Source organism: Nyctereutes procyonoides, unplaced genomic scaffold, assembly GCF_905146905.1.
Source record: "Nyctereutes procyonoides isolate TBG_1078 unplaced genomic scaffold, NYPRO_anot_genome, whole genome shotgun sequence".
NCBI classification, from domain to species: domain Eukaryota; kingdom Metazoa; phylum Chordata; class Mammalia; order Carnivora; family Canidae; genus Nyctereutes; species Nyctereutes procyonoides.
In genome coordinates this window covers 48,871,506-48,891,570 of record NW_026575142.1, presented here as the reverse complement: position 1 = coordinate 48,891,570, position 20,065 = coordinate 48,871,506, and the positions used below count along the sequence as shown (strand labels likewise).

The 20,065-nt window shown below is 35.6% G+C and overlaps 1 protein-coding gene across 4 annotated transcripts in view; it reads right to left on the bottom strand.

Moving 5' to 3' along the window:
* The window catches only part of VPS8 (VPS8 subunit of CORVET complex), a 250,636-nt gene that overhangs the window by 100,513 nt on the left and 130,058 nt on the right, over positions 1 to 20,065 (bottom strand). For all 4 annotated transcript variants that reach the window (XM_055307985.1, XM_055307986.1, XM_055307984.1 and 1 more), the window contains 6 exons: positions 19,882 to 20,001; positions 18,750 to 18,806; positions 15,219 to 15,301; positions 14,319 to 14,403; positions 13,439 to 13,537; positions 2,622 to 2,711 (listed from right to left, as the gene is read on the bottom strand). In XM_055307985.1, coding sequence (XP_055163960.1) covers positions 2,622 to 2,711; positions 13,439 to 13,537; positions 14,319 to 14,403; positions 15,219 to 15,301; positions 18,750 to 18,806; positions 19,882 to 20,001 — 534 coding nt within the window. The remainder of the gene's footprint in view (positions 1 to 2,621; positions 2,712 to 13,438; positions 13,538 to 14,318; positions 14,404 to 15,218; positions 15,302 to 18,749; positions 18,807 to 19,881; positions 20,002 to 20,065) is intronic.

Here is a 20,065-nt window from a genome sequence, read left to right as displayed (position 1 = left end):
AACAATTAATACGTCATGAAATCTGGGTTCTGTTTCTTCCACTTACTTGCCATGTGACTGTTTAAATCACTGACTCTCTTAGTAATTCAGTTTACTTATCTGAAAAAGAGAACACAATATCTTCTCTGGCTTCTACAGAGGTAGAAGTGAAAATTAAACGAGATACACCTTAAAATACTCTGAATATAAATAATGTTTTTAAGTTCTTAGGGAAACTAAGCAAAAATTATAGCTTAGTTTTTCTTTCGTCTTTCTTTTTGGATACTTCAAACTTCATCCATATAAAGCAAAGAACTCTCAAAACTGAAAAGGATTAATGTACTTTAGAAGATGACATTTAAAACATGTTATCAGTCTTTGATTCTCTATCATTTTCCTGGTCTATCATTTTGTTTTATTTAATAGGACTCTCCTCCTGGTTATAACTTAATATTCTGGCTTTTTTTCATTTCAAGAATTCTCAAAATAATTGGTTAGAAGCGTATTTCTTGCCACTAAGAAAGGTACTTTCATATTCAGTAAATCTTTGCAATAAAATAAATACTTCATTTATTTAAAAGAAATGTGTAAGACTCTCCAAGCACTCCACAATCAAATAAACATCTTTTAAACAAAATCTATGACACTTTAGCTTTTTTATATTTGTCTGATAAGTGACATTATATTTATTTACTTGGCCTCTCTGTCTCTAAGGATCTTTAGAGACTAAGGGAAACAGAAAATCCTGCTTAGATAACCTTAAATGACAGTAACAACACTAAGGTGAGGCAATACGTCAGAAACTGCTGACTTTTAAAGAGGGGATGGAGAGTAATTTTAGCAGAAGTGTCCTCCTGTCCTAATCACTAGAATGGACTGAATGACTCTCCATGTACTTCTCAGTATCCTGGGCAATGCTTTATCATCCTTTAAGTTCAACTATTCTGCAACTGTCTGTTGGCTTATCTGCCTTCTTCCTTAAGCATAGGCATACATGTCTATGTTTTTATATCCACAGCACATAACAGTGTTATTGGGTCACAAAAGGTACGTAATATTTATTGAATTAATGGATGTGTTGAGTTCATGGACCTCATTATGCTGGACAGCCAAGCCTGATGCCTGGGAGTCACTTTTAACCTCTCCCATCACTTTTAACTCATTTCCAAGTCCTGTACATGTTTTACACCACAACACACCCTGAACCCATCCACACCACCACCACTGACTTAGTCCCCATTCTTGCCATCTTCTGCCTAAACCCTTCACTTTCTAACTAGTCTCCATGGTCTCTGTTCTCCATATGCTCTGTTAGTCTACTCCCCACACTATAAAGTTAGTTTTCTATAAAATGAATCTAACGATGTCCTTTTGCTGAAAACCTTTAGTAATTCTCTAGGTTATCTAGAATATCCAGTATAATTTCTAGTGCTACACATAAGATTGTTCAGTATCAGAGTGCAAACTCTCATTTCTAGCCTCTCTAGTTTCAACTCCTCCCTCCAGCAGACCTTTTCTAGCTTCACCACGTGCTCCTCCCACCATCGTCCCCAGCACGTCATGCTTCACACAGACCTGGCCATTCTCTGGATATACATGTTGTCTCATTCCTTCAAGTCTCTACATACCCATAATCCTCTATCTAGAAAGTGATTCTCAATTCTCTGCCTAGAAAATGGATGCCAGTGACTCAGGACCCAGCCCAGGCATGGCTGGGGGCTCTTGTCTGGCATCAGTCCACCACTCTCTGCTCTTATTCCTACAGCGCTTTCTCCATGTGTCTGCTGTAGCACTTGTAACCTTGCATGGTATATAAGCACTTCTTTATTTCACAGGAAAAATTAAAGAGAAGATTGTATTCTTATTTGCAACCCAAGGCCTACCTTACAGTATATGGTAAGGCCATAATAAGTGTTTAAGTTAATAAACTGCATATCTTTGTCTCTCAGGCCAGCTGCCCCCACTCACTGCTTTGGTTTTCACCTTAAAAGGTTATCCTCTCCTTCAAGTATGGGTACTTGAGGACTCTGGGTCATGCTTTATGTTGCTGTCATTGTCCTACTTCCTACCTCTATCACTTAGAGCCTTAACAACAGTGAGCAAAACGCATTATTATCACTGCAATGATAGTGACAAGTGGAACACTAGGTTCACTAATGAGTACTTCAAACTGAACATCTCAATATTTGACCTTAATAGAACTGTATTCTAGTTAAGATTTTACAAGAAAAATTCTAAATAGTCAGCATTAACTTAATGTGAGGATGACAAAAGTCTGAATAAATAATAAATAACATCAACCTCAAAGAGAATACAGATGTAGTTCCTATAGAAAAACAAAAGAAAACAAAAAAGAGGAGGAGGGATCTTCTGTGGATTACAAATTCTAGAGTAAGTACAGAGTATAGTTCTAAAAATGTTTCTGGGATGTTACTACTTACTATGCAGAAAGATGAACTCCTTCATTTCCAGATGCAGAGATTATCACACAACTGCTCCCAAATACACACACACACACAGTATAAAAAATGCTTAAATGGCAACTATCGAAGAAATTACTACAATCAAAAGTGCTTAAATGGATATTCAGTAATTATCTCTCCACTAGATGTTTCTTCCCAATTTATTTTTGCAATATTTACCTGGAGTTTTTTAATGACTGTTTCAATCTGTTCAGAAAAGTGAGTAGCAACCAGCTCTGCAGCTTTACAGGGCCTCAGGGATACAAGTTCCTAAAGTGAAAGGAAAAGATAAAGTGATCTCTTATGTTAACTAGAATTTCCATTTGTGTGAAACATGATTTGCCTACTTTAGTATTTTCATAAGCTTCTACACTGCCTTTCAGAAGACCTCAATATAAGGTCTCAATTTAAAGGCACATTGCAAAGGAACAAAATTAGAAATATACCAGGTAAAAAATAGATTTTGATATAAACAGTAATTCAGAATGCTTAGAAAATGAAAGCATTAAAACTCTGGATATAAGCCTTGATATCTACAGGATGAACAGAAGGAACAAAAGCTTTCCCAAATTTCCTAGTCAGTGAATTTCACCCTTGAGCTTAAAGTAATCACTGGAAACAATGAAAAGAAAAAAGAGGAGTTGAAAATTTTCTAACTAAAAATTTGAAAACTTTACTCTTGATGCCTGGTGGATTTTGAAACAAGGAGTGTCTTGGGATGTCCAAGTGGCTCAGCGGTTGGGCACCTGCCTTCAGCTCAGGGTGTGATGCTGGAATGCCTGGATCAAGTCCCACATCGGGCTCCCTGCATGGAGCCTACTTCTCCCTCTGCCTGTCTCTGCCTCTCTCTCTCTCTCTCTCTCTCATGAATAAGTAAATAAAATCTTTAAAAAAAGAAGGAGTGTCTTAAAACAATTAAGGGTCACAAGTCTTACATGAGACTAAGAGGTTGACCACTGTTTATCAATTACAGTAAATAACATCTATTCCTGCCAAATTTAAGACTTCCAATCTGCCCTCTCCTGGAACTTTCATAAACATAACTGGCTATTGAACACCAATAAAAATTAATTTATTAAAAAAAAAAAACATTACTGGCTATTTATCTTCTTGAAACTCTCTTCTAAGTTGGTTTCTGTGACCTACTCTTCTACCCTTCCAACTGCAGCTTTACATGGCTAAAATGCAAAGACCAACTACAGATTAACATGATATACTGTCAAATAAAAATGAGACAAGTTACTGTGACAGCAACATTCATAGTACATCTAATATGTCTGTATCAGTACCTGCTCTTTAATAATAATGAGCAGACACCAGTAACTATACTCTATACTACTTTTATATAATAGATCTCAAAACAGAGAAGGTACAACTAACCAATACTACAAATGAAAAAGGGGGATATTATACCAATCTGCAGATATTAAAAAGAAAGAAATATTATTATATGAATTTATATCAAGAATTTGAAAATTTAGACAACATAGAGAAAAGTTTCTAGAAAAAATGTCTTTTAATAAGTTGACTTAACAATTAGAAAAACCTGCCTTGATTTTTAATCACTAAGGAAACTGAATATTAAAAAAATTTTTCCATATGGAAAACTCCAGGCCCAAAGAGATCACTGGTGAGTTCTAACAACCATTTAAGGAAGAAATAATGCCAACATTAATTAACCCTTAAAGAGAATAGGAAAAACAAAAACAAAACTTCACATTTTCTGAGACTATCAAAATTTTTGACACCTAAGCCCAATAGGATAATATAAAAAAGGAGAACTACAGATCAGTCATAATCATAAGCACTGATACAAGTATCCTAAATAAAAACAAAGTCCAACAATATTTAAAAAGGATAATGCCAGGATTAAGTTATGGTTATCCACATTAGTCAAGGCTGGTTTAGTATCAATAAGATTCACCATAACTATGGAGTAAGAAACAAAATGTGAAAAAATTCATTTATGAAAAAATTGTTAACATACAGAAATAAAAGACTTCCATAAAAGTCTAGTAAACATTGTATTTATATTGGAAATAAAAATGTTTAAAATACCATTAACAATAGCAAATTTTATGCTAAAAATATGAAATTGTGACAGCTAATCTAATGAAGAATGGAAAATCCCTAGAGAAAATTATAAACCCTTATAGAAGCTCTTGAATAAAGGCTTATATCATATGGTCATAAATTGGAAGACTCAATATCATAAAGATGCCAATTAAATTTAAGATAATTGATGGATTCAGTGCAATCTCTATGAGAATCATAAAGTTAAAAGAAGTTTTTTGGTAGAACTTGACTAGCTCATAATAAAATATATTTAAAAGCATAAAAGGTCGATAGGTGGGGAGGATGGCAGAGTAGGAGGATCCTAAGCTCACCTCTTCCCACTGATACAACTAGGTAACACCCATATTAGTATAAACCTAGAAAAGACTCGAAGACAGGCAGAACACACTCTCCATAGCTAAATATAGAGAGGAGAACCCACTGTAGGGAGTAGAAAGGGTGAAGACATGGTACAGAGCAAAATGGACCAACGGGACTATCCACAGGAACGATGGACACCTTGGGCATGGAGTGGAGAGAAAAACGGACTCTCACATCAGGGTGAACAGGGGACTTCACACTGCAGGGCACTTACAGGACCTCTTCTTCATAAAGCCACTATTTTCAACAGGAGACATAACTGACTTTCCTAACACATAGAAGTAGACACAGAGAGTTCAACAAAATGAGGAGACAAAGGAATATGTCTCAATGAAAGAACACGACAAAAATCACAGCAAGATAGCTAAATGAAACAAAGATAATATGCCTATACAAAACTTAAATTAGTGGTCATAAAGATACTCACTGGACTTAAGAGAGTGGAGGACCTCAGTAAGACTCTTAACAAAGACACAGAAAATATCAAAAAGATACAGAGATGAAGAACTCAATTACTGAAATTAAAAAAAATTACATGAGATAAATAGCAGACTAGAAGAAGCAGAAGAATGGATGAGCAGAAGAATGACCTGGAGGACAGAGTAACAGAAAGCAATGAAGCTGAACAGGACAGAGGGGAAAAAAAAAAAGGAAAAGTCTTAGAGACATCAGCAGCACCATCAAGCACAGTTAACATTCACATTATGTGGATTCCATAAGAAGAGAGAGAAAGGGGTGTAGATAGTTTATTTGAAGAAACAATTGCCAAAAACTTCCTGATTCTGGGGAAGGAAATATCAAGATCTAGGAGACACAGAGAGCCCCCCAACAAAATCAACCCAAAGAGGTCCTCACCAAGACACACAGTATTTAAAATGGCAAAATGTACTGATAAAGAGTAAATTTTAAAAGCAGCCAGAGAAGACAGTTATGTACAAAGGAAACCCCTAAAAGGATAAGAGCTGATTTTTCAGCAGAAACTTTGAAGGCCAAAAGACCTAGTATATTCAAAGGCTAAAAGAAAAAAACCTGCAGCCAAGAATACTCTATCCAGCAAGGCTACCATTCAGAACAGACGGGGAGATAAAGAGTTTCTCAGACAAACAAAAGTTAAAGGAATTCATCACCACTAAAACAGTCCCATAAGAAATGTTAAAGGGAACTCTCTGAGTGGAAAGAAAGACAGTAAGAGTAAGCAGTAAACACAAAAGCAGTAAAATTAAGTATATCTATAAAAATCAGTCAAGGCATTCACAAAATATATGGATATATAGTACGCCACCATAATACTAAAACCTGGGAGGGAAAGGAGTAAAAAAATGAGTTCTAACTTAAGTGACCATCAACTTAATACATGCATAAGTGTTACATATAAATCTAAGGTAATCACAAATCAAAAACCAGTTACAGGAACATTTGGATGCATAGGCTTCATGCTCTGCTCATTGTTCAGTACTATTAATAATCACAGGATAGAGATAGAGCTACTGAAATGGCAATTTGAATTTTAACATAGTTTAGAATTTGTCAGTATGTACACAAGGGAAGATCATTTTGGAATTTTGAGGGGGAAATGTGTTAAACATCTTATTTGAGTGCAGAATGATACTCTCACGTTTTCTGCTGCCAATAAAAAAAAATTCAGCTACTAATATATAAAAAATAGTAAAAGATATGCAAAAAATGAAGAGCAAGGAATCCAAGTATACTGCTAAACAAAGCCAACATACCATGAAAGTGTGTTGACAGAGCATTTGAAAAAAGGTACAGAGAAAAACTATAAAAAACAACCATAAGATCAGTAACAAATGGCAGTAATAAATACATACCTATCAATAATTATTCTGAATACAAATGGAAAAATAAATGCATCAAAAGACACAGTGTGATATAATGGATAAAAAAACAAGACCCATCTATATGCTGCCTATAAGAGATTCATTTCAGACCTAAAGACATATGCAGATCAAAAGTGAAGGGATTAAAAAAAAAAGCATTTACCATGCAAATGGAAGTAAAAAGAAAGCCAGGGTAGCTTTCTATATTGGACAAACTGGGCTTAAAAAAAAAGAATATGAGACAAATAAAAGACATTATATAATTAAAAAGGTAACAATCCAACAAGAAAATATAACTGTAAGTATTTATGTACCCAATTTGGGAGCACCCAAATATATAAAGCAGATAATAACAACAGAAAGGAAGTCATTGATAAGACAATAACAGGGTACTTTAACATCCCACTTACATTAATGGGCAGAATTTTCCAGTCAACAAGGAAATAGTGGCTTTGAATGACACACTACAACAGATGCATTTAACAGATATATTAAAAATATTCTGTCTTAAAATAGCAGAACACACATTTTTTAAAAATTGCACATGAAACATTTTCCAAACAGATCACATGTTAGGCCACAATGAGCCCAAACAAATTCAGAAAGATTGAAATCACACCACACATCTTTTCCAACTACAATGCTATGAAACTAGAAGTCAATCAGAAGAAAGAATCTGGAATGACTACAAATAAATCGAGGTCAAATAACTTGCTACTAAACAACAAATGGGTCAACCAAGTAATCAAAGAGTAAATCAAAAAACAAATGGAGGGCAGCCTGGGTGGCTCAGCGGTTTAGCTCCACCTTCAGCCCAGGGCATGATCTTGGAGACCTGGGATCGAGTCCCACATTAGGCTCCCTGAATGGAGCCTGCTTCTCCCTTGGCCTGTGTCTCTGCCTCTTTCTCTCTCTCTCTATCGCTCATGAATAAATAAATAAAATATTAAAAAAAAATAAATGGAAACAGGGGTGCTTGGGTAGCTCAATCAGTTAAGCATCCACATTTGGCTGGGATCCTGGTCCTGGGGTCCTGGAATCAAGCTCCATGTCAGGCTCCCCATTAACTGGGCAGCCTGCTTCTCCCTCTCCCTCTGCCCTGCCCCCTTGTTCCTGCTCACTCTCTTTTGCATCCATTATAGCAACATTTTCCTAGATATGTGTCCTGAGGCAAGGGGAAAAAAGCAAAAATAAGCTACTGGAATTGTATCAAAATAAAAAGCTTCTGTACAGAAAAGGAAACCAACAAAACTAAAAGACAATCTTAATAGGAATATATCCAATAACAAGTTAGTATCTAAAATACATAAAGAATTCTATAGCACAATACCAAAAACCAAATAATCCAATTAAAATGAGAAGACATGAACAGACATTTCTGCAAAGATGACATACAGATGGGAAACAGACACATGAAAAGATGCTCAACATCACTTATCATTAGGAAAATGCAAATTAAAACCACAAGGAGATATCACCCCATACTTGTCAGAATGGCTAAAGTCAAAACACACCAGAAACCAGTGTGGGTGAGGATGTGAAGAAAAAGGAACCCTCATACACTGTGGTTGGAAATGCAAACTGATTTGGAAAACAGTGTATAAACTCCTCAAAAAATTAAAAATGGAGCTACCATATGATCCAGTAATTCTACTACTGGGTATTTACCCAGAGAATATGAAAATACTAATTTGAAAAGATATATGTACCGCCATGTTTACTGCAGCATTATTTGCAATAGTCAAATTATGGAAGCAGCCCAAGTTTCCATCAACAGATGAATGGATAAGATGTGGTCTATATATACAATGGAATATTACTCAGCCATTAGAAAGGACAAATACCTGCCATTTGCTTCGATGTGGATGGAACTGGAGGGTATTATGCTGAGTGACATAAGTCAACTGGAGGACAAACATTATACGGTTTCACTCACATGGGGAATATAAGAAATAGTGAAAGGTATTATAAGGGAAAGGAGGGAAAAATGAATGGGAAAAATTAGAGAGGGTGATAAAACATGAGAGACTCCTAACTCTGGGAAACGAACAATGGGTAGTGGAAGAGGAGGCAGGCAGGGGGATGGGGTAACTGGGTGATGGGCACTGAAGAGGGCACTGGAGGGGATGAGCACTAGGTGTTATACTATCTGTTGGCAAATTGAAATTCAATTAAAAAAAAGATGTGGTATATATACACAATGGAGTATTAGTCATAAAAAAGAATGAAATCTTGCCATTTGCAACAATATGAATGAATGTGAAGAGAGAGTATAATGCTAAGTGAAATCAGTCAGAGAAGGACAAATACCATATGATTTCATTTAATATGTGGAATTTAGGAAACAAAACAAAGGAAAAAGGAAACCAACCAAAAAAACAGACTCTTAACTATAGAGAACTGATGGTTACCAGAAGGGATGGGAGTGGGAAGATGGATGAAATAGGTGAAGAGGATTAAGAGTACACTTACCACAGTGAGCGCGGAGTAATGTATAGAACTGGAATCACTATACTGTACACGAAAAGTAATATAACACTGAAAGTTAACAATATTGGAATTAAAGTTTAAAAATAAAGAAATAAATGTATAAAAGGTCAAAATAGCCAATACTCTCTTAAAGATGTCAAGATTTATTATAAAACAACAATATTTAATAGTGTGGTACTGATGCAGGGACAAGAGCAGTGAAGAAGAATAGAGTGCTGAATAACAGATCAAACATAGAGATCCTTGATATGCTTCTGACAAAGTAGTATTGCTAAGCAATGGGGAAAGGCAACCTTTTAAAATAACTGTTGCTGGGAAAATTGGACATCCATACTTTAAAAATTAATTGGATACAGCCCCAGACCATATATAAAAACTTTCGAGCAGACCTAAGATTCAAAGACAAAAAATAAACAAGAAAGCTTTTAGACAATAATAAGGGAGAATTTCTTCTTTACTACAGAAGGAAAAAATTGATAATTTGACTACTAAGAAAAAAGAAGAACTTTGCTTTTAAAAGAACCACAGAAATAAGCCACAGAGTGGAAGATATCCACAACACATATCACTGAAAAAACTAACATTCAGGATACATGACAAATTCCCATAAATCAGTAAGTACAAGAGACATTCTAGTTTTAAAATGGGCAAAAGACTTCAATCGGCACCTCTCAGAGAATTTAAATGACCAATAAACAAAAAAAGGCTATCAATCTTATTAGTAATTAAAAGTATGTAAATTACAAACATCATAAAATATCATTATACATGCACCAGACTGGCAAAATTTAAGTCTAGCAAGGATATAGAGCTAATGGAAAATCTCATTCAATGCAAGCATCTGGTGAAGTTGAATACATTTATCCCATTTAACTAGCAAGTATATAGGCCCCAGAGGAGAGATTATCAAACATTAGCATGCATCAAAATCACCTGCAGGGCCTATCAAACCATACTGCTAGCCAGCCCCACTTCCAGAGTTTCCAATTTACTAGGTCTGAGGCAAAGATGGAAACTGACCTTCTATCAAGTTCTCAGCTGATGCTGTAATGTGAGACTGCCCTCAAGAAATGCTGTGTTTAAGATGCATGTATGAGAATGATTGTGGATGGACTACTTTTAATAGTCAAAAACTAGAACTAGAAATGTTCACCAACAGCAGAAATGACTAAATTGTAATATAACTGTAAAAATGGAATACTATACAAGAATTAAAATGAACCACAACTACCTACAACAAAATGTACAAACTTCAAAGAGCAGAACTCCATTTATGTAAAGGTGAGAAAAAGGCAAAACAAACATGTCTTTTTAGAGACACAGATATGTGCAGTAGCAGTATATAGAAAGGCAGGCCATTATCAGGAAAACCAGGATCCTGGCCATATTAGGGAAGGCAAGAAAGTGTAATCAGGAAAGGATATACACAAAAAGTCTAAGGTATTGAAAATTACTCAATTTCTTGATCTGGGCCTTGAATGTTTGCTTTTTTAAATGTGTCATTAAACTGTACATTTGTTGTATGCACTCTTTGGGATGTTTTCTGTATTTCAAATGAAAAATACTTTAAAGATTTATTTGAGGGAGAGAGAGAGCGCAAGTGGGGGAGGGAGGGGGAACTTAAGCAGACTCCCTGCTGAGTGCAGAGCCTGACATGGGAATTCAATCTCACCACCCATGAGATCATGGTGAGCCAAAATCAAGAGTCGGACGCTCAAGTGACCTGAACCACCCAGGTGCCCCAAAATGAAAAATATTTTTTTTAAATTTTTTTTTAAAAATTTTTATTTACTTAGGATAGTCACAGAGAGAGAGAGAGAGAGGCAGAGACACAGGCAGAGGGAGAAGCAGGCCCCATGCACTGGGAGCCCGATGTGGGATTCGATCCCGGGTCTCCAGGATCGCACCCTGGGCCAAAGGCAGGCGCCAAACCGCTGCACCACCCAGGGATCCCCAAAATGAAAAATATTTTTAAAAATCTAATGAAGCATATTTTGTACATACTGGAAAAACCACTGGAACTAGAGATTCTTTACCTGGAATCCACAGATCCAATCTAAGGATAGCTTTTAGGAGATCCCTGAAATTATAAGCAAAATTATGCATCTGTGCATATGCACAATATTATGTGTCATGGGTCCAAATCTTTCAAGAGATTCACCCAAGAGGTCTATAACCCTCAAAGTGTTAAGAACCACTAATCTATATACCTGTGTCTACTGTCAGAAAATTGAGGACTTCCCTCCACCTTTCAAATCATTGAAAGTTGATCTTATTCACATAATTTAAGCCACAGAAGTTCTTCAACAAAAAGTCTATATATTTGTAACTGTGGCCTTAAAAGATATTAAAAAGTTCAAGGTGAAAAAAATGTGCAGATGTGGGGAAAACAGTCAGCAGAAATAATTGTTGTGCAGCAAAAACACTTCCTGTTTCTCCAGTATGAGTTTTCTGCTGAGTGATTTGTTTACTCATTGATTAATTCATCATGTTTCACATTATACAGAGACAAAGCTTCATTTTCAGATGTCTGGAGTCCATGTGCTCAAACTACTGCATAATGCAGATGAAGTGAAATGAAGAAGCCATAATGTAACTATGGAGACAAGGGAATGATGAAAGGAAAAAGAATACAAAATGATTAAAGGAAAAAAAGATACAACTGAAAATAGAGAAAGGTTTTCCTGGGTTTTTTCCACCAAGATATATTCATCTTATCGTTAGCAGGAATATGGTAACAGGGATCCCTGGGTGGCGCAGCGGTTTGGCGCCTGCCTTTGGCCCAGGGCGCGATCCTGAGGACCCAGGATAGAATCCCGCGTCGGGCTCCCGGTGCATGGGGCCTGCTTCTCGCTCTGCCTGTGTCTCTGCCTCTCTCTCTCTCTCTATCATAAATAAATAAAAATTTTTTAAAAAAGGAATATGGTAACATTAAATAACATATATGTTCTCAATCCTTCAGATGAAAAGGTGTAGCAATTACTTCAGACCACATATCTACTGACTGACTATACCACCTTTCATACCACATGTTTCATATAAGATGCTGTTCACATTTCTGATCTCTCTAAACTTTACAACCATCAGGAACTAGAAGAAAGAATTCACATCACAAGCAGTTTCCTTAAAGTTTCAGAGCTTATCCTTTCTTATCATTTTCCATATGTATAATATATTTTTTTAATTTTTAAATTTTTTTTAATTTTATTTATTTATGATAGGCACACAGTGAGTGAGAGAGAGAGAGAGAGAGAGAGAGAGAGAGAGAGGCAGAGACACAGGCAGAGGGAGAAGCAGGCTCCATGCACCGGGACCTCGATGTGGGATTTGATCCCGGGTCTCCAGGATCACGCCCTGGGCCAAAGACAGGCGCTAAACCGCTGCGCCACCCAGGGATCCCCAGGTATAATATTTTTAAAAAGATATTGAATAATCATATCTTTCACTGTATCTCTAAGCCTGTCACCAGAAGTTCCTCTATCAGCTGATCTTTGCTACATGGAGAAAAACTTTGTAGATTTGTTCTCTCCAAAACTAGGATTACCTCAGCATCTTTCACTATACTTTTTTTTAATTATCAGTGATCTATAAAATAGAATAAAAAAAACCTGCTAACTCTGTTGGTTTTTGAGGTGCAGTGTACATGATGAATCTAAGAAAACGAACACAAGAACTGATTTGGGGAGTCCTCTTCAGAATGCATTTGTGATCATGTGTTCATCACACGTGCATTAGTCTCCTCATTTAGGCATCTATAAGTTTGTTTTTTAAAAAGAAGCTCTTGCTCTAAAGTCAACTCCTGCATTCTTGTAACACAGCATGCATAAACAAAATCAGAATCCTCACTCTATTATATATGGAAAAATAAAACAAAGAGAACAACGCATTGCAGTAAAAATTCCATTGGGTGATTGAGAGGAATGGCTCCCTATCACATTTTAGAGGAGGAAGACCAATACTACTCTGAGTCATTCTAAGGTTCCAAAAACCCACTAAATCCAGTTTGTCATGCAGCTGAGTGAATCTGAGTTATTTTCAGAAGTCACAATACAATACATTGTATATGACATGGATTTGATGAATAGAAATATCAGGTGAAATAAATAATCTGAAAAAGGCATTAATCCTCAAGTAGATCAACTTAATGATATGCTATTACGTAGTTAGCATACACTTAATTTGGGAGATAGCCATACAAATGGGGAAGTTTAAAAAGTTTTGTTGAATCAGTACCTCGATATGATCCATTGCTTTCTGCCATACAGATTGCTTCTCCTCTGCACTGTGTCCAGGAATGGATAATATATTGTGAATATAGTTAAAGACTTCTTCCTGAAGAGCACAAGACAACTTATTTATTCATTCATTCATTCAATATTTAGTCACTACCTACTATCTGTACCAGTCTTGGTAAGCATCTGTTACTTAGAGATGGTAAACCACTTGTAAATAGTTAAACTGCTGGAAAATGGACACTAAAGAGAATGAGTTTAATGTTTAGGGTAGACTCTTAGAAGTTGCAAATCCATCCCAATTAATTTTAGTCTCAATTTCATTAACCAAATGAGGGAATATCATACTTCTTCTGTCTTTGGTGGACCATGTCCACATTCCCAATTCATTTCACATCACTATTGCCCTTCTCTGTTATCCTTGTCCCTCTCCTAGAATACTTTTCATTGACTCTTTGCTTGACTGGCTTCATCTCAAATTCCAAAACTCAAGCTCTATGTCACCTCCTCTGAGATTCCTTCCCTGGATGCTCTGTTTAGAAGTCAGTTTTCCCAGTATGTTCTCAAGTTTGTCCCCATTTTCTTCTCTCAAGCACTCATCACATCTGTAATTAAGTATCTTGTTTCCTTATGTCAAATCTCCATCACTGAACTATAAGTTCTAACGTTGCAGAAAATATATCTATTTTAATGGTCAATGTATACTAATGGTAGGCATTCTACAAAAATCTGGTGAATAAATGAAGAAAAACCTTGAAATCAGCAAACATATAACCCAACATTTCTACTGAATAGTTATCCCTACTTAATAGTTACTTCTACTTAATAAGGGGAAGGGAGGACTGAGTAAGGAAAAAAGGTAAAGCAGCCTCATAACTCACCTCCCTTAGTGGGTCACGTAAGTAGCAATCGATTATTTTGTCATATTGGTGTTCTCGTTCATACATAAACTCACAAATTTGATAGCTAGAACATAAGAGGAAAAACTTCAAAGTACCAAACAGGCAGGTAGTTATTAGTTTACTGTTTCAAAAAGTTTGCTCACAGAGGTTAGTATTAAGAAAAATGAATATAGTAGATGTGATTTCTACTGTAAAATGAAGTTACAGCATCTAAGGGAGAGGAGTATCTGCCATTCCTCTAAATACAAGATTAAAATGCTGCTGAATATGAATATTATGTTTCTAAGAAATTTTGAAACTGGGTACAAAATAAATGTTAAAGCAACAATAATATGTCACATAAAAATAGTTATTAGTCAACAACTATATGAAGTTTGTTCAGAATCAAATATGTCAAATATTCAACATTCAACAAATCAGATAAATAATAGTGTTAACATATTATATCTTATTTGCTATGTTAAATTCCGCATTGTTTAGAAAAATGTACAAATAAGGTGGCTCAAAAATCTATAAAATAATGGAAATTTTAAGTAAACAAAACTAAAATAAATCATAAGATGTAAATTAAAAGATTACATCATTTTCATACTAAAATGTACATGCACTTCAAATTTACTCACTGTTAATTTCTGCAAATGTTACTAATTTTAGACTTGAAAGAAAAACTTTTTATTTATTTATTTTTATTTGAAAGACAAAAACTTGCATTTAGGTTTTTTTTATTATTATTTGCACAGGTTTCTTTCTTTTTTCTTTCTTTTTTTTCCTTTTTGCACAGGTTTCTTAATTAAAAATTGGCAGTGCATGAATGGGCTTCCAGTTAGAGAAGTCGAAACTAGTATATGGCAATTTATGTATGCCTTAAAAACAACTTACAATTCTGCTTTTTCTGCCATCCGGATAAGCCGACTCTCTTCAAACTGAACTATGCCTCCAGCTTGCAGCAACTCTAAAAGGACCTTAACATTTAAAATAAATGAGTAAAAACACTTTGGAATCTACTTTTATTTACTAGCTCCGTAAGAGTCCATTCAGCTACACAAACCGTAAGTTTTTGTTTGGTCTTATTACTTGATGTTTTCACTTGGCTTTCCCATGTATGAGGTACCAGAAAACTACCATTATAATGTTGGTGATATTGTAATTTAGTCTTATATAAAAAGATAAATGGCTCTATTTTTTCAATCATAGAAGGAATGCCACAGGGTGTGTAAATAAAGCCTTATTAGAACAACTAATTAACTGTCCACTAAGCCAAGAATGTCCATATAATTTGTCTGGTGCTTTAATACCTCATGGTTCTTTAAAATCTATTGTCCACAGGTAGTATCCATGTTTACATATTAATTTCTCTATTTAAACACTGGGGTTTCTCATAGCATTATTCACAAGAGCCAAAAGCTGGAAACAACCTAAATGTTCATTAATGGAGGAATGGATATTCCTCAAATTCTATAATGGAATATTATTCAGCCTTAAAAGAGAATGAAATTCTGACACATGCTGTAAGATGGATGAACTTAAAAACATGCTAAGTAAAATAAGCCAGTCACAAAAGGACAGATACTATATAATTCCATTTATATGAAGTACCCAAAGTAGTCAATTCATAGAGACAAAAAGTAGAATGGTAGCTGTCAAGAGCTGAGGACGGTGGTTATGTGGAGTTATTGTTTAACAGATACAGAGGCTCAGTTCAGGAAGATAAAGTTCTGAAGATGTATGGTGATAATGGTCACACAACAGTGAGATATACTTAAAGCCACTGAATCATACACTTAAAGTGGTTAAAATAAATTTTATGGTGTATAGATTTTACCACAAAAACACTAGGGTTCATATAATTAATCTTGACCACATCAAGTATATGGAAAAAAAATGGACTAGGGTGTTGAGATTGAATCATCAGTATTTTTAAATCTCAAAATATAATAGAACCATTACAAAGTCATTAGAACAATATGAGAAGGCTTTCTCTTATATTTAGGTTCAAGATCCAAAGTAAAGGGAGGCCTGGGCGGCTCAGTGGTTGAGCGTCTGCCTTTGGCTCAGGGCATGATCCTGGTCTGGGAATCAAGTCCCACATCAGGCTCCCTGTGAGGAGCCTGCTTCTCCCTCTGTCTATGTTTCTGCCTCTCTATGTGTCTCTCATGAATAAATACAATCTTAAAAAAAAAAAAATCCAAAGTAACATGACCCTTCCAGAACTTCAGGAAATCATTTAACAAAGTATCTTTCTAATACAGGAAACTTATTACTTTCAAGTTAAAGAAAGACAAAAAGGGGGAGAAGAAATGAAACGTATCCATACTTTACTTTTCAGAACCCCAATTCAGTCCATTCTGAGCACTATAACGTACTGTTATATGGAACCATGGAGTAAATCCATCTACAGCAAGTCTCAATTTGGAAATAAGATAATAAAAATGCCATTGCTGGAGCCAGTTGCTGGAACCAACTCAACAGAGCTGTTAAATTTTTAGGAATTGTGTAAGCCAGTTGTTAAATGCAGCAATTGGTAAAAATTAAATTATATAAACTTACAATACATTAAATTAAAAATAATACTCAAAACTCACCACTTACTATTTTACTAAATTTTACTATGTATGCTCTTGAGGTTAATTACTGCACCTATATGGTGGAATTATATAAGGGTGTGATAAAGGGCATCCCTTTCCAATTCTATGTTCAGTAATATCATATTGGTAGGCGCAAATCAGTCGTGGTGGGACTGTTTATGCTATGGAAATTAGCAAATGCTGTAAAAAATCAGGTGTTGTTATATCTTTAAAGGGGTATAAAATAAAAACAAAAAGAAGAATATGTGACACAGAGCCTCTGTGCCCCACAAAACCTAAAATATTTAGTCTTTGGCCCTTTACAGAACAAAACTGCCAATCCCTGTGTAAGAGAGTGATAGAAACAAGGCAATCAAATTTAAAAGTGTGCATATCATCGTCATTACACTGTGACTAGCACAAAAAAACTAAGGAATTATTTTTCCAGTATTCAAGAACGGAGTGAAGAAGTTACTTCACTGACGAATGTGTGACATTCTCTCATGTTTTCGTTGTTGTGCCTTCATCTTATTCATTTAAATATTGAAAATATCAACTAACATTAATATCTAAACCTGGGAACTAAATCTGGGGAATCGCCTATTAAAATTTGATCAGCATACCATCAGAAAACACTCAAAAATACAAATTTGTGTATGTTACACATGATTCAAGAGTGCTGGATTAGAAGGGATGGAAGTGGGTTCTAATCTTAGTGTCGAACTTGAGTGATCTACAACTCATAAATTTTCTGTATTTCTCAAATGAGCTGAGAAAAAAACAAAACAAAACAAACCTAGATAGTCTCAAAGTGGACTCCCAAAAATAGAGCATTACTATAGGAGGACTACTTTTTAAGGTTTTTTATTTAGATCTGTGTTTTATTTCTGTTTAATTTAGTTATATTAAAAGTGTTTATCATTTTATATAGCAACACCATGCATACCATGATCCACTTTTCCTGCCAACAGAGAAACAAGGACAAAGTGAGAGGTCCATATTATTATTTGTCTTCAATACAATTTGAGATAACCAAAATTTTAGCAGCTGTTCTCTTCCCTAAGCTAGTCTACAGCAACCACTGGACCACAGCTGTGTGGAGAAAAGGGTCTCTGTTGCTCTCCTATGTTCTTTATCGGAGTCTCAACCTCCCAGCTGTGTACTCTCATCATAAAAAAGACCAGTGTTGCTCTCAAAGTACTTTTATTTTGTAGCTTATCTGACAAACTTTGCCCATCAATTTTAAATAGGCTCTCTTAGTGCTCACAATTATAGTGGATAAGCTTTCAAAGAATCCTACTCTAGGAACAGACCCTCAAGAAAGTGGCCTAAGTAGAAAGACGTGATAATTAGTTACAATCTTCTAGTGATTAGTGAAGGGACAGATGAAGTCCAGTCTCCAGAGATGGTAGCCCTAATGCAGTGGGCTATAGAACACTCCCTGAAGTTGAATGTCCCAATACTCAGGATCCTGCAGCCTTTCTGGTTCAGAGCCATAGCAGTTAGGAGTGGTTATCAGATAAATGGCCCCAGTGGAAAGCAGGATCCCGCAGGTGCCAACTGCTGCTATTCATGGAGAAGGATGACTAATTCTCTTTAATGTCATGATGAATGCAAGACAGGTCCAGTCTGTCTAGGAATTTAGTTTGATATAAATTCTTTATACAATTGAACCTCAAACAACCATCCACACTATTTTCTGGTTGCCACTATCTAACTTAGTATTAGGGTTTGGCAAAAGCTACTTTCTCCTTATGTTTTATGAGGTCTAGCTAAGAAAGGTTCTTTCTAGTTTATTCTGTCCTCTTTCCCATTCTTCAGCAAGAAGAGTTCCAGTAGTTCATACCTGCTGTCTTTCAGAGTGTCGGGAGTCATCATCAGGACTGCAGAGGAATTCAAGGACCTGGTCAAAGAAAAGGTATTTTTTTTTTTATTGGATACTAGCATGCGTGCCATAACACTGTAGTAATGAAAACAATAACTATCCTATATCAATTCATTCACACTTGGCCATAACACATACCACAGATATATGGTATCTTCCCGACCACCTGGCCTATAACACGGCACAGCAGGCTCAAGTTGCTAACAACTTAATATGCATCTTATCTTTACTATTCAGAAACATGGTGGGAAGGCAGTGCCATCTGCATATCTTAACCTTAATTTAAGATCCCTGATACCACGGACCAGGCAAAGCATGGACTTTAAGAGTCAGGCCACTTGAATTTGAGTTTCACCTCATAAATACTTAGTAACAACACTTATAGCAAATAATAACATTTACTAAGTATGAACTTGAACGAGTGAATTAACCTGTCCAGGATTTAGCTTTCCTCATTTTCAGAATAGAGGGTAACAACAATACCAATTTCAGGGCTGCTGGGGGACCTCTGAGTTAACACATTCATATAAAACCCTGGAACAGAGCCTAGTATTATGAAGTGCTCAATAAATGCTAGTCATTATTGGTAACTTTCTCCAGATAGAAAGTGTTTTCTTTGCCTGTGGATACGTGGAGATATTTAATTGGTATTAGGAGATATCTTCAAAGTCATTTATAAGGAAATTCAGACTTTCTAAAAGTGATCCCTCTTCCAGTGACCAACATCATAGATGTGCTACCAATGAGAACCATGAATTCTTAAACTGAAAAATTCTTGAAGAGAATTTCTTGCAAAGAATTCTAAGCAATTTAGAGCAAGAGAAAAACTGAGAGAATAAAATCTCTATAAACCAATCTCCACAAGCCATACTCCCAAGATACCAAGCTACTAGGTAAAGTCATACTACCCAGATACAACATTAAAAAAAAAAAAAAAAACACAACTAATTTAATCCAAATTAAAACCTGAACAGCATCCTACCTGATAAGACATTTACCCACTAGGCAATTATATTAAGAAAATGTATAATCCAGTGAATTTTTCTGATCAATAAACAGAATAAAAATAATTCTCGTCATTAAAGACACTCACCTGATCAAAAAGGGTTCTGTTTACAAATAAGGTATTGTCAGGCTTTGCAAGCTGCCGGGCAAGGAATGTAAAGAGACACCCTACTTGTGAGGGAGTAAAATCAGAATTCTCCACCATAACCTGGTGAGCAAAACAGACCATTTATTTATTCAATATACCATCTGGTTTGATACAAAATTATACC